The sequence below is a fragment of the Typha angustifolia genome, chromosome 15, assembly GCF_048772165.1.
Source record: "Typha angustifolia cultivar Huaian chromosome 15, ASM4877216v1, whole genome shotgun sequence".
NCBI lineage: Eukaryota > Viridiplantae > Streptophyta > Magnoliopsida > Poales > Typhaceae > Typha > Typha angustifolia.
In genome coordinates this window covers 19559031-19581221 of record NC_133253.1, presented here as the reverse complement: position 1 = coordinate 19581221, position 22191 = coordinate 19559031, and the positions used below count along the sequence as shown (strand labels likewise).

Here is a 22191-nt window from a genome sequence, read left to right as displayed (position 1 = left end):
TTATTATTTCAATCTCTTTTATTGTATTAAAGTTTCAAATCTTAGTTACTATATATCTCTTTTAAATATATAATTTTAAAATAAAAATGTTTAATTATCTTAAAAAATATGGGTGATATGAATATTCATATAATACTAAAACAATGAGTTTTTTTAAATCGCAAGGGTATTATCGTCGGTGATATCTAGCATATGTATTAATTGATCTCACTGTAGCTTCTTCTTAATATTTTGCGAGATTAAGTGTGTCTGCTTTGTAGTAATCCTAATGAAGCCATTGGACACTGAATACTTTACATTTGTGATCATTTCTAAGCTATATATCTTGTAATATATTTTAATATGTCGTATGAATATGTTATGATGTGTTACTTTATAGTGTTATAGATGATTATCAAGTTGTGAGACTTGTTCAAGAGTCATCACCCGATTTCTCTCTCTTTTTTTTGTTTTTGTTTTTATTTTATGTTTTATATCAGGCTTACAATAATTCCATTTATTAATAAAATTATCATCTATGTCTTTTTTTTTTTCCTTAAAAAATAAACTAAAAAACAAAAAGGAACCATGAATCTTAACCACTTGTTGAAGATCATATATTATCTTGCCCTTCACCTTGAGATTGCAAAAGGCTCCTACAATGACATGGCACAGGATTGTACTCAAATATTTTGTGGGTATTGCGAATTGCTTGTTTCTAGCTTTGTAGAGTAGCCAATTTGCCATTCACGTTCTAAAAAATAGATCAAATGCATAAATTCATCAAAAATTAATCTTAATATTTATGGAGAAAATCAAACTCATAACCTCAGTGCTGATCAAACCTTGATTACTGAGCTACGATGATGGTGGTGGTGTAACAAGGTAATCAAGCTTAAACGGAAAACTAAAACTAATGGAGATACAAAGATTCTACAGAGCTATCGAGCTAAATCTGCAATCAAGCAATATTGTTGCCCATTTGTTGCCATGTTACCAAGGAAAATTAAATCCCATTTCTATTATCCTCAAATCATTTGGTCGGCAAAGGTACGCAAGTAAATCGAGAGAGAGAGAGGAAATGGTGGAATTAATGCAAGCAAAAATGTCATTAATTGAACATAATTATCTACATTTTTTTTTCTAAATTTTGTTGTCTTCCTCCCCTAAAATGCATATCTTCCCATTCTACCCGTCCTCTTCTGGGCCGCCGTCAGCCCACCTTCTCCATCCCACAATCTCACGACGCGGCCGTTGAGCGCCGTTATATCTTGGTAGTCATACCATCCGAGGTCTCCCCTCCACCCAACCATCATCCCCTCCATCCTCGAAGCTCCTCCCGTCCACGGTGCCGTCATCTCCACTTCAGCTCCATCAATGGGCTCACTAAAGCCGTCATCATCATCAACCTCCATCTCCATCTCCTCCTCGCCGTCCTCATCCACGTTGCGGAATCCTCCTCCGCAAGCTGCATCGTAGTACGCCGTGAATCGGACCTTGGGCGTGCGCGGAGATGGCACCATCGGCTCCGCTTCCTCCCGAGCCGGAGTCACTACGTCAGCTCCGGTGGCTCCCACGATCCTCGGGGGAGGGTGGGGAGCAGGGGGAGAGGGAAGAGCAGAGACGTCGGATCTGGAACCGGCGGACCTGATGCGCCAGAGGCCGACGGCTGCGGCGATCACCGCCAGCCACGTCAGCAGCGAGCTGGCGGCGATGGCGGGGAGGGAGTAGAAGCGGAAGGCGAGGTGGTCGAGGGGCATTTCGAGGAGGTCCATTTTGGGAAGAGGAGGTGACAAACTTCTCTCTTGTAGTTGTGGAGGAGGTTCCTCCTGTGGAATTGGGGTTTGGGTTTGGGTGACGAGGAAGTGGGGCGTACTTAAAAAGAGATGGGAATAAATCTTAGCCGTTGGATCCGAAGGCATCGGATTGGAAGATGCTCGGAATCGGGTGAAGGAGATACCGAGGTTGATCCCAAAATGCCCCCGTGAGAACTACTGAGATCATTCTTTCCACGTGATGGCGGCTATGGCTAACACGTCGACGTTACGATTCGGATTGATTTGGAAAAGATCTGTTGGGCCCCATAACGAGGTCTGGTAATTGGTAAAATGACGAGGATGAGATGAGAGAGAGAAGCTGTGACTTGGAAGGATCTACTCGTCTTTAACAACTCATCTTAGCCTTTTTATTATTATTATTATTTAAAAAATTAAAGTTGCTCTCATTTAATTTTTGGGGGGCTAATTACGAGCCGTTTTAAGAAATACTTCTTGAGAAACTTTCAGCAGTTTGGGCTGCCCTGCCGATGATCCCTCCATGTCAGCATAGGTTAAGATGCTTAGTCAGATTAGAAAAAGTCCGAGATTGATGTTAATTTGAGCCCAAAATTGTATCACGTGGACAAATATCAGAAAGGTTGAGTGCTGGATCCAACATATACCAAATAATTAGTCCCATATTTAAAAAGGGAGAGTATATCGATTTTTAAAACCTTTGTCTAAGTTTTAAATTGAGTTAGACCTTATTGCAATTTATTCCTCGTCGGAGATGGAGTTGGCACAGTGAGACAAAAGGAAAGGGTTTTGCCTGGTATCCTTAAGAAAGGGATGCGTGGGATTATCGTTGGGATTAAACGAACCACAACAGTCTAAAGGTGAGTAAACTATGTGAAAAGCTTATATATATATATATATAAAGAGACCATGCATAAATGCATTTATTGCAACATTATTATGCTCACCAACCAATCTTTGTCTCCCTTCTCACCGACTCTGGATTTACTTAATTTTGTTTATTTATTTAAACAATGTATGTATGTAGACAGTTTGTTTATTAAGTTTTTTATATGAGAATAGAAGGTGAGCTATACACCTAGCTGAACACAAATTAAACTATAACAAAATAAAATATAAAACAAATACTCATATAAAAGAAATAGAGTAACGGAACTGAAAACGAGTCTCAAACTTAGTTAATACCAGCAAAACAATTAGAGGAAAAAAGCACGCGTAGGAGGATTCTTCATGGGAACGTTATTGACTAACAATTTCTTTTTCTTTTTCTTTATATACATCCATATTCCAATACTAAAGATCAAGGATATAATCTAAGATCCATTTGGTGGATATGATAAAAGAGACCCAGTCGAGACACAAATTCTTTTTATGGACATTAATTCATCTAATTTAATGTGGCTATAATAAAAATATTAAACTAATTAACTTGTTTTTAAAATATTAATCAGTTTAGTATGTCTGTCGTTTAATAATTTTTTTCTTAACTTGTTAAAAACTTAAGCTAAAATAATATATATATATATATATAATATTAATCAATTTAGTATTTTAAGGTTAGATAAAATTATTGAACCGATTATTATTTTTTCTTAGAGATAAAATACTGATAGATTCTATTTGATAATAGGTTGGAAGAATAATTTATTTTGGTAAAAATAAATAAGACGAGGGCTATTTTAGTCAAAAACTCATCGAATCCGAGCAAAGCCGTTCAGTCGTACTGAATCGAATCGTATACGCTTCGTTCCCTCCTCCGCCGCGATCGAAATATAGAGGAGGAGATGGGGGCGGAGGATAGGAACTGGGATCCCGTCACGGCCATGGCAGAAGCGAAGCATATAGTAGGGGGCGGAAGAGAAGCGGAGAAGAGTAACGGTGGAGCCTTCGCGATCCCTTCGTCTCCTATGGCGATCGACATCTCCCTCCCGCTTCCCCAAATGGAGCCTCAGATCATGTCAGTTCATCTCTCGGTCTCTCTAGATGGGGTCCTTTTCTTGTTGAAGTTTCGATTTCGTGAGATTAGGGAGATATATTCGTGTATGCTTTCATTTTTCCCCAGTTTCAACGGATTATTGTGCGTGGCTTTTGATTGTTGCTACTTGTTTGGGGAAATGTCTCTGAGAGAAATAGTACGAATTGCACTTTCCATTTCTTAGTTCCTACGCTGTTTGAGTCTTTCCAATTTTGATTAGATTAACTTACCTTTTGAGCTCTTTCACTTGATATCTTGAATTCTCTAGTCGCTGCAATTATTAGTGCCCTGTTGTGGGCTTTTCTTTTGGGAAAGATTTCAAGTCCTGTTATTAACTGTAAGGTAACTTAATTTATTAGCATGGTCATTATCTTCACCAGATAACATGCCATTTTCTTTTCCCCTGTATACTTGTTAAATTGTATTTGTCATAGTTGACGAACTAGTGCGATTATGTTATTCAGTTATTTTTGGTTTTCCTTGAAGTTCATTGACATTATTATTGACACTACAGCTCTTACATACTGGAGAAAAGTATGTAACTTTCCATTATGTTTGTTAATTTAGTGCCAACACTTTAGGTAATTTACCAGATATTCCATGGAAAATAAAGCAAGCGAGTGGACTGTCGTTATATCTGGAAAGGATAGTTGGTTAATGGAGGAGTTCTCTTTTACCTTAGTGTTTGCAACTTGTACTCATGCAATCAAAGTGTTACAATCATTTTTCCCCTTTGTATCTTACATACAATTTTCTCAACCCAATTTGATACACCAGGACCTCAAGATGGAACAAGTATTTTCATTCAAACTCCGTGATTTTATTTTTTCAAGAAAAAGAGCACAATATCTCATTGTTTACTTTGTTTCCTTTCATAAAGCATGCAAAGTTGTAGACTCTGATCCGAAAACAAATTCTTATTTTTGCAGAAACCTTTGCAAGGATTTGTTTAGAAAATGGTCATCTATTGACAGCTCATGCTTCTCAATCGAGAAGGTTTCTGGTGGTATTACGAATCTCTGTGAGTTCGACTTCTTCAAAATGTCACATCTATCTTGCTGTTCTTTCCAACATTCAAATCCTAATATAATATTACACGCTTATATACATGTAACTACTGCAGTAAGAGATGCTACCACAGGCCATATTATTGAATGGGTTGAAACTTGAAACTGCTGGTTTTTATTTAGGTTTTCTTATCTTTTAGCATTATCTGTGAAACATAAAATGAAGATGTCCTGGACTGTTGTTAGAGAGGGACATTATAGCACATCATATTGGTACCAGGCAGAGTTTTCAACATACAACCTATGTGCCTCAGCCACATTTGTGTCCTAATGCAGACCACAGTTAATTGTGACAATTTTACCAATAAGATGCATGGCGTTTTGAGGTCACCACATGAAGCTGTTGAACTGTTGCAGCTTCATAGAGTTAGTATAATTTTCTTCCAGGACATGTCTCTGGAAGTATAAATATTCTAAACTTATATGTATGTATCTTTCATGACCGTTAATTTGGTATACATTTTAATGTAATTCTATGCAATTAACTATTGGAAACTCAATTAAGATCATTTGCTTGTAATGTTCTGCAGTGCTGAAGGTCTCTGTGAGAGAGAGCAATGGCAATGAATCTCTTTTGACAGTCCGACTGTATGGGCCAAATACAGACTTGGTGATTGATCGCAAGAGAGAGTTGCAGGTTGGTGATCCAGATTTGTGTCTAAACTTTTTGAGGTTGTGTAATATGTTCTCTAGGAGGTCCATAATATACCATTACATATTCTTGTTCTATGATAAGCATACTTTGCATTCCTATTGTCATTCAAGGAAGCATGTTTCAGTACTTTTTTCTCTTACACATTGTGTTGTTGATGCCGGTAGTTTTTGATGTATTGATGAATTTGTATGAAGCTAGTCTTTTACTTCCTTTTTTTGGGTTTTATGCTCTATCTAGCAATCTGGGGTTTAAGCAACAATCCAAGGCACAACTTTTCCTATTAAAGTATGCTTTTCTTTTCATTTATTTATTTTTTCCGTTGTCTTTTCATGCATAAATATTTATCTCACTCAAACATGTAGCAAATTTGTTAATCAGACATGCATGATATTTGCATAGTAGCTTATCGGTTACCTTTATCATGGTTAGGCCATACGACATCTCTCAGCTGCAGGATTTGGTGCTGAATTGCTTGGAATATTTGAAAATGGTATTGTTCAGTCATTTATCAATGCTCGGACGCTTTCACCCTCAGGTGATCATTTCTATTTATTAAATAGCCAATTCATGCATTTTAAAGGGTTTTTTTTTTTTAATTTTTAGAATGAAATAAGCTTATGTTATATGGTAACTAAATGGACCCAATTGTTACTTGTTCAACATGGCATCTTTCTTGTATACATGTGTAGTTTTTCACTGTGATAGATGCCGAGAAATGCAGCTCTTTGAGGTCATTAATATGAAGACAGGATGCAAAACTAGTGTAGTACTAGGCTACTAGCTGCTCTATTATGCTGCAAGATGCTAAGGGTTCATTTTAGGATTTAGTCTTCTTAGCCCTAAATAGCCCTAAGCTAATGAGTGCTGGCTGAGATAATAAGCTAGAGACGGGCTAGTTGAAATGGTCAGATGGTTCACTGGTACGAGTCATGTTTCACTTGATGTCTAGATCCTTGGAGAACTATCTACTTTTTGTTTCTTATCAATATCACTGGTCATTATATCTAGCAAAGTTGCATAGACATGTGATTGTGGTAAAGTAGATTATGGTTGCATTGCTTTTCTCTAGAATGAATCCAAGTTAATCGTCTGAGAGAGCATGCTTGTAACATTCATTTTGGATGCCGTTTTCAGGATTTCCATAGACATACTTTGTGTAGTATGGGTCAGTGCTTATATGACTAAAGCTGTCGGATCCTCATTAATCATTGCTGCAGCATAATGGATGTCGCAAATTCAATGTGATATGGCACATTGGCATGTTCTGAGATGCTACTTAATGCATTCATATGTTCTTCCTTTTCTTTTTCTATTTTGTCCTTTTATTTTTCAAGCTTATGTATCAACTCTGACCAAATAAGGACATTCCGTTTTGCACACTTGGCAATTGTAAATGGCTGTTGATGATATTCTTTTTGCAGACATGAGTAACCCAAAAATAGCTGCTGAAATTGCCAAGGAGCTTCATAGATTCCATCAGGTGGACATTCCAGGTTCTAAAGAACCACAACTTTGGAATGATATCTTCAAGTTTTTTAGAAAAGGTTATTTTCTTGACTCTTGTATTATATATTTATATGCTTGTGAAGTTTGTTGAATTACAGATCACATTTGAGTTCTGCCACATGCAACATGCGACATGCCATTTGAATTTATTTTATTTCTTGCTATAACCTTCCTTTACCTGAATAATTAAGGTTTCATTGCAGCTGCTACTTTGAAGTTTGATAAGAGTGAGGAGCAGGCTAAGTATGAAGCAATCTCGTTTAAAGAAATACATGATGAAGTTAATGAGCTCAAGGTATTTTTCTTATGATGTAATGCTTTTTGTCTCTTCCAAACACCTTACAATTGCAAATGATCTTGAATCTGTGTATCCTCAAGTTATGATGCCTCTAAAACATAGACTTCTTATTTTCAGTTTCTGTGCCTTCAAGATATTAATACAAAATCAGGTTTATCATTGTCAGGTTCCTCTATGATTTCATATTCTTAGTGCAAGGACATGATGTTATTTTGCAAGAAAATCTTTTCATCCTCAATTTGCTTTCTCCTGTGCTTATTTCTTTCCTTGTAATGACACCAGCTATCTCAATTTATTGTAATTTTTTTTCTCTTATATTGCCTATTAACCTCTGAAATTCTCAATTAAAATTTGAGTTCGGAAGGAATAAAATCCATATATTATGATACCAAATTTAGTAAAAAAGATAAAGGTAACTGTTGTTTTCCAATTTAGAATTAATGGCAGTGTACCAGTGTATGGCATCTTTCAGCCTATGCAAGTTAGACATCTGGTGACTGGATACTATTTGAAGGATCCAGCACCTTTGATCTGCCAGTGCCTCCCAGTGGCCTTGCTCTATATCATTGTAATTTGAGCGAAGCTTCTTATGGGGCTACCCCTGCAGGAATGGGCAGTTGCTCATCCAAATATGTCTGAATACTTCAATGGTTCTAGTGATCTTCGTTATGTGGACACCATTAATCTTATGGAGATGAAGGTTCCTCCTCTGGTGCATATTTTCATTGCAATTATTTGCTGACAGGATCTTACAGACCTTTTGAATCCCCCTGTTGTCTTTGCGCACAATGACTTACTTTCTGGAAACTTGATGCTGAATGATGCAGAAGGTATATGTTTTTGCACTTCCTTATCTCCACTTTTTGATAATCATATGGTTCTACATTTTTGTCCCTTCACATATGCTATTTCACTTGTATATTTTAGAAATTTGCCCTCAACTTATTTTGGTGCCATATTCTTTGATAGAGAAATTGTACTTCATTGACTTCGAGTATGGGTCGTACAGCTATCGTGGCTACGACATTGCAAACCACTTCAACGAATATGCAGGCTTTGACTGTGATTACAGCTTGTGAGTTGCGTCCTTGCTGACAATGCTTAAACATTTCTAGAGAAAAGGATGACCTAGAGAAATCAGCTAATATCTATGTTTGCTTAATTCTGGCTTGTTTATGATGTTATCTGATGTAGGTACCCAAAAAAGGATGCACAGTATCATTTCTTCAGGAGTTACTTGCTACCTGATAAACCAGATGAGGTATGTAAATTTGATGGTTCATTTTTCACCATCCTCTATCAATATAATCTAAAAGATTGTTGAAATGTAGTTATTTGGTCAATAAAATTAATGGAATAGATGGATATCTCTATTTATTATTATTTGTCTGCAAAGTCATCTGGTTTTTATGATATTATGCTAAATTGGACTATATGCAGCCTTGGTCCTTTCAGGGCAGCAACCCTTGCCATCACATTTTTCCTATTATGTGCTAAGTTAACTGAAGTAGCTGAAAATGCCTTATTTGAACTATCTGCTTGTCTTTCTCTGAGCCAAAGGCCCTGTTGGTTGTTTAGACAATCCTGTTTTGCACTAGAGGTCATTGCAAAGAGACTTTGCTTCGAATGTCACTGCATATCTGAGTGCCTTATTTAATTGAGATTTGTACTGATGCTATGCAAAAGTTTTAACAGTAGCAGTTTGCTCTTATCACATGTTGGCTTTGAACCCTCACGGATCTATTTACCTCTCTTCACGAATTTACTTAAGCAGCATTCCTCATAGAATAATTTGTGTAACTATTCTTGGAGCAGTTATTGTGATGCATTTTGGTTATAAATTATAACAATAATTTCTTTGATAAGCAGTTTGGGCAAACTCAGGTTTAACCTTTCAAAGTTTATTACAACTGTTCGCATATACATCTTCAAGCATGTATGATATTTATTCCAAGATTTGTATCGAGAGTTCTTCCTTGCATACTATAACCATATTCAAACCCTTGAGAAGATATATATTAAAATGTGATTTGCAGAGAGTACTCAGCCTGGTCTTGTTGCCAAGCCATACAACATTTCATTATACAGTTATACCTGCCATGAAATGGAAAAAAAGATAATAGTGGACTACAAAATTCACTATTTCCAAACAGTTTGATATGTGAGAAGTGGGGAAAAAAGAATACTTTTCTTCTGAAATGTGCTTTATTATCTGCACCTTTCCTGTCCAATTATTTCTTCTGTCGTTATAGTCTTCTTGCTTTCAGGTGCCTGACAAAGTTCTTGAAGCCCTTCATGTGGAAACAAATACTTTTAGGTTAGCATCACATATTTACTGGGCACTGTGGGCTCTTATCCAGGTAATGTTTCCTGTCTCTGGATTTGCAGAATAGATCAATTGATACACAATATGTATAAAACAAAAAATACATTTGCTTTCTTATGAAATGTAGGCAAAGGTGTCTCCAATTGATTTTGATTACCTCTGGTACTTCTTCCTTCGCTACGATGAATACAAGAAGCAGAAGGAAGCCTGCTTTTCCTTGGCTCAAAAATATCTCTCTGGGACAGGCACTGGTTGAATCATCATCTCATTGCCAGCCAATGTTACTCTAATGCTATGTGTTGTAGATCAATTTGCAGAGACGTCTTCCTGAATCTACGTACGACGCATATATTCTTTTTTTAAGGCTTCTTTTTTTAAAGCAAAATTTAAGTTATCGTGCCAAGTCCTATTGGACTCACATATTGTAATTCTTTTTCAATCATGTTCCGGAACAAGACAGTATTCTTAGAATCGCTGGATTTGCTATTCTTACTAATAAACAGTGTAGTTCATTTCTATACTTTGTCGCGTCTCATCAGTACACAAAGTTAAAACCTTTTACTTTGTGTTGAAAACGGTACGAAAAACGTTTTAAGAAATTTCTGATGCACCTTTGAATTTGTAGATGCTCCATTCCAGGGGCTTAACATCTCACAAGGTGGAATTTGCAAATACTCAGTTGATTTATGCATGTGTGTATAATTTTTTGAGAATCTTGAGGCTCTTTCAAAACTGTTTTCAAAGTTTTTCACCCATCTATACATCGATGGCAAAAGTGGCAGAGACTTGCAGTTCTTATCCTGCCCTTTCTTTATGTGCTCAGGGCGGCGGCGGATAAATGCCCTTATTAATCTAAGTTAAAATTTAGTATGTCATATGGGTTTTATGGTCGTCGCACACCAGTTGACAGTTAGTTTCATACTTCTGCTGCTCAACCTTCTGAGTAAATCTTTTTATCTGGGTTTTAATATATAATTATTAATTGCCAAACTTGTTTCAGTTGTGAGTGGGCTCAAGCATCACTCTCTCTGATAAAAGAGGGGATAAGATGTTTGACAAACAAGTCTCGACAAGGATTCCATGAGCTGTTGATAGATCAATCACGGTTAACACTTATCGTAGTTAAATGATTTGACCAAACATCTGAACAGTTTACAAGTATGTGGACTTCAGACTACAACTCTCAAAGGATTGTATTGTAACGTCCAGCTCTTGTCATCCACCGGCACGCGAAGAATTACGTCCAAATGGCGACAAAGATCTGGAATTCTTTTGCCAGGCGATAAGCTGATCATGAGGTAAAACAAATAATAAACCCTTGTGGACGGCTAAAGGAGTGCTTGTTATCCCATTGATACTTTACGTCAAGTTTGGAATGATTAAATTAATTTTGTGTCTATAGTATAAAATGTGGGGGGGTATCTAAGCAAGCAAGCAAAGAGTAACGAACTCAACCTTCTTTCTCCTTTCCATTATTCGTCTGCACTTTGTACTTGGATGGTGATCATTGTATTCCCACTGCCATGAACTTTCCCCTTGTAAAGACGTCCTTAGGACCCCTGGTTGGTTGTCTGCCATTTCCCAAAGTAGCTTTGAGGTAGTTTGCTTGGTAGATAGCCGTGTCCTCCTTCCACATTAATTTTCTTTTAGGCAGCCTAACGTTGCAAGTCATTGGATAGCACAACCACTGCCCCACTGGTTGCTACGCTAGAGGAATATATAGTTTGAGAGCTTAATTCTTATGTATATAAGAATGGGCTCTCAAAGTTAAATTACTACTCTTTGCTCATCGCCCTTCCTGCTCTCCAGAATCCCGGTGACCGGAAACAAAGAGAGCTTAACGGGACGAGAACGCCATGCTGGAGAAGCAGGGCACGTGTTCACGACGTCCAACAAATGGAGTCCGCACACGTGTCCTCCATCTCCAGCTCGGATTCTCGCCCCCCCCCCTCCTCCTCTTCCTCAGGAGCTACGAGAAGAAGATCTACAATAATGCTGGAGGTTAGTTGCTTACTTACATGAACTGTGGTTTAGAAGTATGCTATGTTTAGAGTCTTAGCATTAAATTAAACAAAGATATATGAAGGTTCGTCTATTTGTTTAATCCTAGTTGATTGTTCATGGATCCATTCTATGCGAAGTCTCAACTCTCAAGTGGAGCATGAACTTTGAGTTCTCTATACGATACTTGGATAAACTTGCAGGTGACTGCTGAATGAATTTATGCATACAAAAAGAATTTTGGGGGAAAACCTCCTCTTGTTTTTTGTTTTTTTTGGGTTTTTCCCTTGTCTTTATAATGTTTTATATACAAAATGATGCTGGAAACTGATCTAATTCAAAGATTTGATCCCTTAATTCAGCAAAAACCATAGTTAGTTACTAAATTTCTCATAACTAGATATACTTTATATTTTCTTAAATAAAACACAAAAGAACCTGTAGGTGAAAAAGAAGAGCCCTTTCCTTACATTACTGGAATCAAAATAATTCTAATATGAAAGCACCTACCTAAGTTCTAGCAAATACCCATAGTCAAAATGTGCAAAGAATATAGAGAAGATAATAAAAGCCCAAGAAAGGGCATACAAGCACAGTCATAACCACTACACAAGAATATATGTGATTCACCTAATACCGGGATGCATCTGATCACCTCTGCTTCCAGAATGTCATTGTCAACGCCTTCAACTAATCTTGGAGCCCTTAGACTAATCAGAAGACTTATATAAAGCAAATCCTTAAATCACTTTCTTTTCTACACCAAAAAGAGAGAACAAGATAAGAAATTCTCGCTTACCTACTCCTTACATTTGAATAAATCCAAGCTCTCCCGTACATGTCTCTCACGTAACCTAAATGACAACAGTTAAAGGAATCCAAACTGACATAACTCACCGCATGAGTTTATTGAATCAATCCAAATGAGTATTTGATTTGAATATGTGCATCTGATATCACCTATATATATTTTTGATGCAGATAACGTGGAAAGAAACAATAGCTTAAAAAAAAAGAATGGTTCACCTTTTGTTAATGGTACAATCACGTTTGTAAGCAACAAAAGAAAGGCAATAAATAAAATAAAAGAACATAGCAAACCAACAAAGATCACAACACTCTCGCAAATTCTGTATCAGTGGAGGTAAGAAATTCTCTAGCCAGAAGCTAAACAAGAAGAATTTTTAAAAAAAAATTTAAAAAAAAGACTCAAATTCTGGACCTTCATCCGATCACCGGTGCTTGGATTCATGTCCTCTGTTACGAAATGGAAATGAAAAGAAAGAACGGTGCGCTGCAAGGAAGACAAATGTACATCAAAACCACACCCACTAATACGCAGATCATTAGGCGATGTACAGAAGAAATAAAAGAGAACTCTCGTAAGCCTAAAAGATGTTGCTAGTGAGCAGTTACCTTTTGGAGATCTTCCTGATGGATGATCTTCTGACACTTCTATGTTACGAGTTGAGGTAGCTGTGGAGATTACCGAAGAGTGAACTGCACAAAACAAAAGGAGTTTTAAGATTCGAAACATAGTAATATTACTTTTCCACTAACATCTTTCTAAATAGTATAAACTTTGAAAGTGCATACGAAGATGGTTTTAAGATTTGAAGCTGAAGTCTAGTATATATTTCTCCTTGTCAACATAAAATCCAAGTAGGACTAGCAAGCAAGAGAGATACCTTGTTCAGAGATGATATGCCCATCAATTGGATTATTAGAAGCAGTCTCAAGATCATACGATGACCAGTTTGCTATCTCATGGGCATGCTCATAACCTTCCTGATCACGTAGCGAAGTTGCTGTGGCGGATATAGTTCTCTCTGTACCTTTGCTTCTCTTCCCAAAATGTAGTAATTTCCTCAATCCTTTCGCGGCATCCTTGTGCGATTCGACGGGAGAATTCGATGCCGAAACGGGCTTCTCAGCGCTCCCAGATTTCTTCCTTGGTTCCAGAGCATCAACCTCGCAGGAAGGTGGGCTCACTGCAGGAGAATCTACTAATGCATCAATCCCTGGTACGTTAGAGAATGAAGTATTCACGTTCGAGTACCAAGATTCAGAGCTTCCTCCCGAGGACTCTCCCGCCTTCTCCGCTGAGGAATAATGGTTGGACGAATCATCCTTGGTTTCAAGAACAGATCTTGGATCAATGCAGTCGTTTGATCCTTCGTTGGAACTCGAGTTTCCGCCATCCGAGTCGTTGGAATTAGAGTCCAAGTCCCCACCTTTCTTAGGCGATTGTTCGTCTTTGTCATCCACTGCAGTCTCAGCAACCCTGGAGGCTCTTAATTTAGCTACAGCAGCACCAGCACCAGGGCCAATTCCTTTGCCCCTCCTCAAGAACGGCTTCGAGGCGGCGCCGCTCTTTTGGATCTCATTAAGAACAATCTGTTCATCTTGCTTCTTGGGCGCCGATTGCATCTCCTCAAACTCAGCAGAACTAGCCGTGCTATTCCTCCTCGAATGCGATACCGACTTGCGATTTCTAACCGCAATCACATCTCCAGTACTTGTGCTCCTGCTTCGAGCTAACACACCTGATGATGGCACTCTGTTCTCCTTCCTGGCGTCAGAGAAGTCTCGAGCTGTAGGAGGAGTTGTCTCAGGTTGGTTTCTTCTCCTTATGGAATTCGAGTGAGCAGTCTTAGGAATATTTGATACAGAGCTCCTAGGCTTTGAGGAAGACATGCTTCTATCGTACGAAGAAGGCCTTTTGGCACTGCTGCTTCTTGGAGCGGCATGGTTGGATTCAATTCTCTGCTGCAAGTTTTTGTAGAGAATCCTATTCACTACATGAAGTTAAAGCAATAAAGTTGACATTTTTAAGGCAGAGAAGAGAGCAAGAACTCACAAACGTCGCCGCCATCTCGGCGCGGCTTTGCTCCAAGCGTTCCCACATCGCCTTCATCTCCGCTTCCTTCTCCTTCATCCTCAGCAGCCACTCCTCTCTCAGCTTGGAGTCTCGTCTCTGCGCGTATCTCTCGTAGAGCTCTCCTCTCGAGTCCCTCTGATTGGCTTCCATCTCGCTGATCCTATCGGCCTTGTAGGAGACCCTCGTCGGTTTGTCCTCGGCTCTGAGCTTGTACGCCGCGAATTGCTCCTCGAGTTCGTTGGCCTTCGTCCAGAGAGACTCGACGTCGAGTTCCTGGTACGATCTCGTCGACCTCATCGTGAACCCCAAGACGGTAGCTTTTTGCGGTGATCTGATCGATGGGGGTTGCCGTGCTGCTATGTTATCTCTAATATTAATCTAATCTCCGTGTGCGTGCGGAGAATTCTTTCTTGATCCGGTCGTCGACGTGCAACTGACTTCGGTTTCTTTCGGCGGTCCACCGTGGAATGGGCTTCTGGTGGTGACACGAGGCGGACGACTTAGTTCTCTCGCCGGCCCACCGTGGAATGGGCTTCTGGTGGTGACGCGTGGCGGATGACCTGGTTCTCTCGCCGGCAACGGCCAAGTCAGACGCCAACCAGGACTCGTCGTGCCTACGCTGTGGTTGATTTTGAGGAGTGCACGATTCGCGCACTGCGGAGTCGTCGTCATTTTTTTTCCTTTTTAATTTCCGTTAAATGTTTACAAATTGGAAAACAAGTAGCTGTCAAATTTCTTTTTATTCAGGTTATGACAGTCACGCCTCCCACGTGGCAGCAGTCTGACGACGTGGCAGATCTTGTAAGTAACAGTACCTGAGGAGGCCCCGGAGGCTGGAGGGGAATAAATGTGTAATGTGAGAGACTTTAAATGCAGCTGCAGTGCAGTTTCGCTCCTCTTAACCTATTAATTATTATTTTTTTATTATTTTTTTTAAAAAAACCCCTCTAATTTTATGGCCCTCAAAATTTGATTTTGAAAATGATTTAGATCAGACCAATGCTTTTGAAAATGATTAATATGATCTACATAATTGGGAGGTCTTCAGGTCCAGTATTTGAAATTTGAACGAGTGAGGTCAAGAAGGGAGCCCGTGGGCCTTTGGTCACGGATGCTCTTAAAGACTGGGCCCGGGCCTCTGGCAAGCTGACGTGGCTCCTTTTGCCGCCTTGTGATTGGCAACAGATGGGCCCCGGGGGTAACATAAGCGAATAAAACCACAGATGCTCCGGACGAACAGAGGACAGCATCATAATATTATGACGAATTATGACGACAAAAGATTTATAAGATTGGTGAATAAGAGAATCAATATTTAAGAGCATGGTGGGTTTGAATATTCTCATAAAACTACTTTAAAGGAGAAGAAATTTCTGATGAGCGTAACAGACTAAATGACATGTAACCCACCTTAGCAAGCTAACTTCAACTTTTATATATATATATAAAAGTTTCCAGTCTCTTTCGGAATAAAGTCCCGTTTTAAAAAAGAATGAGAATAAAGTCCTTAATAGGTTTATAGATGTCGAGAGGTGATTCAGTTTAGAAGCAGATATTCCAGTTAGGCGGCCAATTAATTAATCGCATCAAGGGGCTTTTAGATATACGAAAGATGATTCAATTTGCAAGCAGGCCAACTCTTGCCCAGCCTACCTTTTTAACTTTTTAAAGTCCAATTACCCCATATTATAAGATAAGTTAATGTGCAGGTTAGTCTTCCTTACTAGAAATCCAAACATGGTCAGAAAAAAAAATATATAAATCTATATATCTTATGTGACAAAATTAAAAATATAATATATATATATATATATAAGTGAGTCTGCTACGTAGAACATTTTAGTTATTTTGAAAAGATAGAAATAATGGAATGTGACCGTGTGGGTGATACATGTCTTGTCCTTGTGCCGGTCCAAGTTTTGTTAGGGTTTAGTGCCTATGTTCCTTCACTCCCTTTTAGAAAGATCTTCTTCCTACCTTTTTGTAGTGATTTCGACATCGCATGTTGATTTGAATGTCTTCTTTTTTGTCAAGTTAAATTTTATTTGTATGAGTTTTTTCTTTTGTACGTGAAAGATTGTATATGTTCTGGAGTTGCTTTGACCTAGCCTACTTCTCTCTTTCTGTTTTAGTTTTACTGTTTATAGTTTATACTATAAGTTTGCTCTTTCTAATCTATTAAGGTGCTGATTAGGCTATAGGATGTTAAATTGTCTATGCTTTCATCTCCTTCCAAGCTTCTTAATGTTTCTTCTCATAGTGTTGTCAATGTTTGGCTATGTGAGAGCTTATTTCCAAGACAAAAATTTTACTTCCTTGCAATAATATTTGTGTTTGCAAGCAAGAGGCTTACCGTGCTGCTCTCTAGTTCGTCAGTCTATTTGCCGGCCAAATATAGGGCTTGTTAAAAGGCTGATACCCATATGTTCCTTCTATGTTAATATGAAGCTGTAACAAATTGTAATACTGATTGATCTATTAGTCTATAGACTTTTTTCTAGTAGATAAGTCTATAAATATTGTTAGGGGATCCTCAAGGAAGCTTTTACAATTTAATTGTATTTAACTTTTCAATTTAATATGTAAAAATTGAGTGCATATATTTTCTATAGTCACATTTTATTATATTAAAATAAACACAATTTATATTTACAATGCAATTAAATTATAAACCTTTTATTATTATTTTATTTTATTATGACGAGGAGAACTTTTCGAATCCGGTCTGGCATGGGCCGTGGCGCTGTGCTAACCTGACTTGGGCCATATTTGGTTGTCCACTAAATCCTAGTCGGCATGTATATTAGTAAACAAAAGAAGCTACTCTTTTCCGACAGCTTCAAACCCCCCACACACTCCTTGTACCAAAGTCGAAAAACGCAAACTCGAAGCAAGACGCGTGAGGGAAAAGGCTGGGCTCTTCTCCGTCTCCATCTCCATCTCCGCAACTATGGAGAGCTCGGGAAAATTATAGCCCTAGCTCCTCCAGTTGTTTCCCTTACTCTTCATTGAGCTCTCCATCTCGTCTTCCTCGCGTTTCTCCCTGAACTAGTGCACGAGAGAGAGAGAGAGAGAGAGAGAGAGAGAGAGAGAGAGAGAGAGAGAAAGAGGGAGAGAGAGGGGGGGGGGGGAGAGAGGGAGAGGGGTCGAGGAGCTGAGATGGAGAACCACAAGAAGTCTTCGCTGAGGCTTCGGTTCCGGGTGACGGCGAAGAAGCGAGGAAGGGAGTGGTCCTCCAGCGACGCTTCTGCTCGGAAGAATCGGGAGCGGGAGTGGAGCAATTCGGTGAGGAAGCTCCTCCGCCGCGAGATCGGTGGGTTCCCGCGGATGGCCCGTGTCAATTCGTCGAATTCACCGGAGAAGTTTAGAAACATCCAGCTCCAGGTCTGTGATTTGAGATCCGACTCTGTAATTTGTTCTTCTTTTCCCTGATTTTAGGGTTTCTCGGTAGTACCTTGGCTGCATCTTCTATGATTATTAGTTTGGGATTTGTAGTTAGTATTACAGTCTCGCCTTTGCTAAGTTGGAGCCGTCCTTAAGTTGGAGATGATCGGCATCTAGGGTTAAGGGTGAAGCTCAAATTTGAAATCTTGGATTTAGTGTTACTGTTTATTGTTTTGGTGGCTTGCGATGGAGATTGATATTAGTTTGACTTCATGGATGCGCTGCTTGTTTAGGTATGCTAAAGCTGAGAATTGTTTCTTTCGTGCAGCTAAAAATGAAGAAAAGTAGAAGGTTGTCCAGTGTATTACTTCTGATCTACTTTCATGAGAGAGGCAACATGTCGTTCTTTTTAATACTCAGATAGGTCGAAAGTTGATTGTCTTCTGCTTCAGAAAAATTACATCTCCTTTTGATATGTAGCAAGACGATTGGCATGATGGGTTAGGGCTCATATTATTATCGATCTTTGATTTGGAGTTACTGCTATGTTTCAGTAGATTGGTAGTGAAAGTAGTGCTGATGCATAGTTGATTAGGCCAACATGGGTAATTTTGTTTCAAAGGAAGTTCATCCATTGACAGATAAGAATTTTTTAATTAAGTCATAATATTGGATAGGGTTTACTATATCTGAAATTTGGACTGTGTCTTGAGGCAGGAATGCAGCCTTCTAATATTTCCCAGTCATTCATATTTTGTCTCTGGATTATCATTATTTGTATGGCATGATAAAGAAACATTTTATTTCCACATGGATGAAGGTTGAGCTTTTATTGTGATATTGTCAGTGTTTCTCTGCAACTATTCAGTGCTATCCATATCCTTCATAATTTCAAAACTTAAGCTCCTGCATTTAAGGTGCTTTAGACTAACATGGACTCTATAGCCACTTTTACTGGAAAGGAAGTTTGTACTTTGACACATGTCTACATTAAGATATAGCTAAGACTTTTCAAAAACAACTTCCAAAGTATATTAATTTTCCAGTCCATTGGTACAATCAAATTGGGATATAAGTCTAATCTTGCTCAAAATAGACTATTAAAACACATAATAAGGAATATCATATACTTGAGATGATGAAATGGTAGACTCATAGGCATCTAACACCATGGATGTATAAATGCTTGCTCAAAATTCGTCTTTGGATTGGAAACATGATCACTTTATTTTCTGACAAGGAAAGGAGTTTCCTTTCAATGGTTTGACCCTTTTCTTGTCGCTTTCCCATGAGGAGGAGTTGACAGATTGGCAATAGAACTCTTAGCAAGTTAAATGACTCTATTTATATTACATTTTTTAGTAACATAGCAATGGAGGTGAGATGGAACATTGAGGAGTCTGGTGCTGTCTAAGATCATACTTTGTTTTGCTAAGGCTATACTTCCATTACCGTTCTCTCTATTGCATGTTTGAGTTTACAATCTAACCACACTTTTCTGAATTTACTTCCACTGGCAAATGTTTTTCATGTGATTACTTTGTTGGGTATGCAGGAGGAATTTGATACTTATGACGATGATATCCATTGGTTCCTTAAATTACAATTTCTGAAGAAGCGATCCAAAATTATTGAGATTGTTGCAGCAAAGGATGTTATATTTGCTCTTGCACAATCTGGTCTCTGTGCCGCTTTTAGCCGGAGTAAGGCTGATGCTTTCGTAGTTTTCTCTTGACCCCTTTTTTTTTTTATTCTGATCATCATTGTCATCCTTTCCTCTTTGTTGACAGCAACAAACAAACGTATATGCTTCTTGAACATAAGCCCCGATGAAGTGATTAGGAGCTTATTTTATAATAAGAATAATGATTCACTTATCACTGTGTCAGTATATGCATCGGACCATTTCAGTTCCCTGAAATGCAGGACAACTCCAATAGAGTAAGAAACTTGGTTCATGTGAAAGTTTAACTTTTCAGGAATTATTGTTCTTTCCCTTTGATTTCTTCTTACGCCCGTGAACATGTTATTTCCCTTTGTACAGAGATTTCAGTTTCAATATTTTTTTCTTTTTGTTTTTTATAGAAGGCATAAAGCCCTGTTTCATTGAGATAAAACATGACTTGTGTCCTTAAACAAAGGATAGAGCCAACCTATACAGGTGTTTTGATCTTATTTTGGTTATAGCTCCTCTGTATGAGATTGTCACACTTGATTGTGTTGAATAACTTTGTTTGATCAGCGATAATTGTGAGAAATAGTTCCATCTAGATAGTTAGAAACCATATTGCATAAAAGACCGCCTCTCTAACAGTCTTGGTGGATGCTTTTTTTTTCTCTGACTAGCTTCCTATTGATGATTTCTTTTTGTCTTGGCAGGTATATCAGAAGAAATCAGTTAGATGCTGGCTATCCTCTTTTTGAGACTGAATCACTAAAATGGCCTGGTTTTGTTGAATTTGATGATGTCAATGGCAAAGTACTTACTTATTCAGCTCAGGATGGGTAAGTGGCCATCTTGACATTATATTCTGTTAACAAATTGTAATCTAATATCTGTTTTTATGCATGCAGTACTTACAAAGTGTTTGACCTGAAGAATTATAACTTTCTGTACTCTATATGTGATAAGAATATTCAGGAGATCAAAATAAGGTTTGGCTGCCTCCTCATATTTCATAACATGCATTGAGTACACCTTGTGCACCTGAATCTATTTATCTCCTGATCGCTGGATATTGTACATTCTAACACAGTCCAGGCATCATGCTGCTAATATACCAGAGAACTCCTGGTTATGTTCCACTTACAATATTGTCAATTGAAGATGGAACAGTGTTGAAATCTTTCAATCACTTGTTACACCGGAACAAGAAGGTTGATTTCATTGAGCAGTTCAATGAGAAGCTTCTGGTCAAGCAAGAGAATGAGAACTTGCAAATTCTTGATGTAGGCTGCTATAGCATTTTCTTCTAGTTTCTTGTTAGTTTTCTTGTTCACAATTAACATTCTCAACTCTTGGATTAGGTGAGGAACTCAGAGCTGATTGAAGTTAGCCGGACTGATTTCATGACCCCCTCAGCATTCATTTTCCTTTATGAGAATCATCTTTTCTTAACGTTCCGAAACAGGACAGTGGCAGTCTGGAATTTCCGTGGAGAACTTGTTACTTCGTTTGAAGACCACCTGCTGTGGCACCCCGACTGTAACACAAATAACATTTATATCACCAGTGACCAGGACCTGATAATTTCTTATTGCAAGGCTGAAGATGGATGCGAAGATCATGGAGAAGGTATTTACTTCTCCTATCTCGTCGAAACCCATTATCATATTTTTTTGTTCTCACAAGGATATCTGATATTATGAGCTACTGTCGTTGACCTCTGCAGTTCCTGCTGTCGGATCCATCAACATGAGCAACATCCTGAGCGGTAAGTGCATTGCCAAGATCTGCCCTCGTGATCCTGCTCTTCAGATTGCGCCACGCAAGCGAGGCGGCTCCAGCCGATCTATCATCCGGAGCACCATTCAGGAAGCTCTTGAGGATGTCACTGCCCTCTTTTACGATGAGGATAGGAACGAGATTTACACTGGTAACAAGCAAGGCCTGATCCATGTGTGGTCCAATTAGTTGATCTGCCTTTAGTCTTTATGCATTTTGTTTCTCTCTATCCAAGATGATCAGCTCCCGTGCCTGTTTATAGCCTGATTTATCGTAGAATCTGTTGATCGTACCTTGAGGTAACTTTTTATGTATCAGTGTTAAGCTTGGTACCAAAATTTTTCTCTGTATGATTAGGAAAATCTATGGACCTGTTCTTTCGATAATCAAGATTGAACAATCAGGGAACTCGGAGAACAGAATATCCATAGAAAAGTACTACAATTACGATACTAGTCAAATTTATGTTCTCTGAAGAGAACGAGTGCAGTCCAAACTCATTGCTGCACTTTTTGATGTTCATGTAGTTGTCGGAAAAAGTTCAGATGCTTTACAATGGAGGGTTTGACTTTTGATACTAGAGACCCTCTCCCTCTCCCCTCTTCTTCAGAGCTTCTTTTCGTCTCTCCAACTTCGAGCAATCCATTCTCTCATCAACTCCCTCAGCTCTGGCCTCTGCGTGAACTTCGTCTGGCTGGAGAACGGCGGACAGTAACGCAAAGTTGCAGCAGGGCTATTGGTTGGATAAAGGATGAAAGGTTTCCATCAAGTACGGTCAATACATAATATGAGCTTTCTTAAGAAGAGTATTGTTATGCTTACATTGTACAAGCAAGATGACGTTGCACCATCATGTTAATTGATAGTGATGGTTATCAGAT

General features: G+C 38.5%; 4 protein-coding genes across 4 annotated transcripts; 2 read left to right on the top strand and 2 right to left on the bottom strand.

The window, feature by feature from the left end:
- Positions 1 to 980: 980 nt before the first annotated feature.
- LOC140778736 (uncharacterized) lies at positions 981 to 1839 on the bottom strand. Its single transcript, XM_073123585.1, has one exon. The coding sequence runs from the start codon at positions 1752 to 1754 to the stop codon at positions 1146 to 1148; it is 609 nt and encodes a 202-aa protein (XP_072979686.1). The 5' UTR covers positions 1755 to 1839; the 3' UTR covers positions 981 to 1145.
- Positions 1840 to 3473: 1634 nt separating this feature from the next.
- LOC140779850 (probable ethanolamine kinase) lies at positions 3474 to 10117 on the top strand. The gene is made up of 11 exons (XM_073125146.1): positions 3474 to 3729; positions 4677 to 4768; positions 5345 to 5451; positions 5899 to 6004; positions 6891 to 7013; positions 7179 to 7270; positions 8019 to 8103; positions 8243 to 8348; positions 8468 to 8534; positions 9541 to 9633; positions 9727 to 10117. Exons 1-11 carry the CDS (start codon positions 3557 to 3559, stop codon positions 9853 to 9855), a joined length of 1173 nt encoding a protein of 390 aa, XP_072981247.1. The 5' UTR covers positions 3474 to 3556; the 3' UTR covers positions 9856 to 10117.
- Positions 10118 to 12616: 2499 nt separating this feature from the next.
- LOC140777254 (uncharacterized) lies at positions 12617 to 15290 on the bottom strand. The gene is made up of 4 exons (XM_073121241.1): positions 14461 to 15290; positions 13289 to 14369; positions 13017 to 13100; positions 12617 to 12894 (listed from the first exon to the last, which is right to left on the bottom strand). Exons 1-4 carry the CDS (start codon positions 14776 to 14778, stop codon positions 12833 to 12835), a joined length of 1545 nt encoding a protein of 514 aa, XP_072977342.1. The 5' UTR covers positions 14779 to 15290; the 3' UTR covers positions 12617 to 12832.
- Positions 15291 to 17330: 2040 nt separating this feature from the next.
- LOC140777392 (uncharacterized) lies at positions 17331 to 21830 on the top strand. The gene is made up of 8 exons (XM_073121465.1): positions 17331 to 17865; positions 19421 to 19568; positions 19656 to 19806; positions 20245 to 20370; positions 20440 to 20520; positions 20622 to 20814; positions 20893 to 21160; positions 21258 to 21830. The coding sequence occupies exons 1-8, from the start codon at positions 17641 to 17643 to the stop codon at positions 21497 to 21499; spliced, it is 1434 nt and encodes a 477-aa protein (XP_072977566.1). The 5' UTR covers positions 17331 to 17640; the 3' UTR covers positions 21500 to 21830.
- The last annotated feature ends 361 nt before the right edge of the window (positions 21831 to 22191 follow it).

Bases quoted from the DNA above. Each gene is read 5' to 3' on its own strand.
- LOC140778736 (XM_073123585.1), bottom strand. From the start codon at position 1,754: ATGGACCTCCTCGAAATGCCCCTCGACCACCTCGCCTTCCGCTTCTAC.
- LOC140779850 (XM_073125146.1), top strand. From the start codon at position 3,557: ATGGGGGCGGAGGATAGGAACTGGGATCCCGTCACGGCCATGGCAGAA. The intron at 3,730-4,676 runs GTCAGTTCATCT...TTATTTTTGCAG, and splicing joins CAAATGGAGCCTCAGATCAT to AAACCTTTGCAAGGATTTGT. The intron at 8,104-8,242 runs GTATATGTTTTT...ATTCTTTGATAG, and splicing joins GATGCTGAATGATGCAGAAG to AGAAATTGTACTTCATTGAC.
- LOC140777254 (XM_073121241.1), bottom strand. From the start codon at position 14,778: ATGAGGTCGACGAGATCGTACCAGGAACTCGACGTCGAGTCTCTCTGG. The intron at 14,370-14,460 runs GTGAGTTCTTGC...AAAAACTTGCAG, and splicing joins CCGAGATGGCGGCGACGTTT to CAGAGAATTGAATCCAACCA. The intron at 12,895-13,016 runs GTAACTGCTCAC...TCTTCCTTGCAG, and splicing joins ATCAGGAAGATCTCCAAAAG to CGCACCGTTCTTTCTTTTCA.
- LOC140777392 (XM_073121465.1), top strand. From the start codon at position 17,641: ATGGAGAACCACAAGAAGTCTTCGCTGAGGCTTCGGTTCCGGGTGACG. The intron at 17,866-19,420 runs GTCTGTGATTTG...TTGGGTATGCAG, and splicing joins TTAGAAACATCCAGCTCCAG to GAGGAATTTGATACTTATGA. The intron at 19,569-19,655 runs GTAAGGCTGATG...CTTTGTTGACAG, and splicing joins CTGTGCCGCTTTTAGCCGGA to CAACAAACAAACGTATATGC.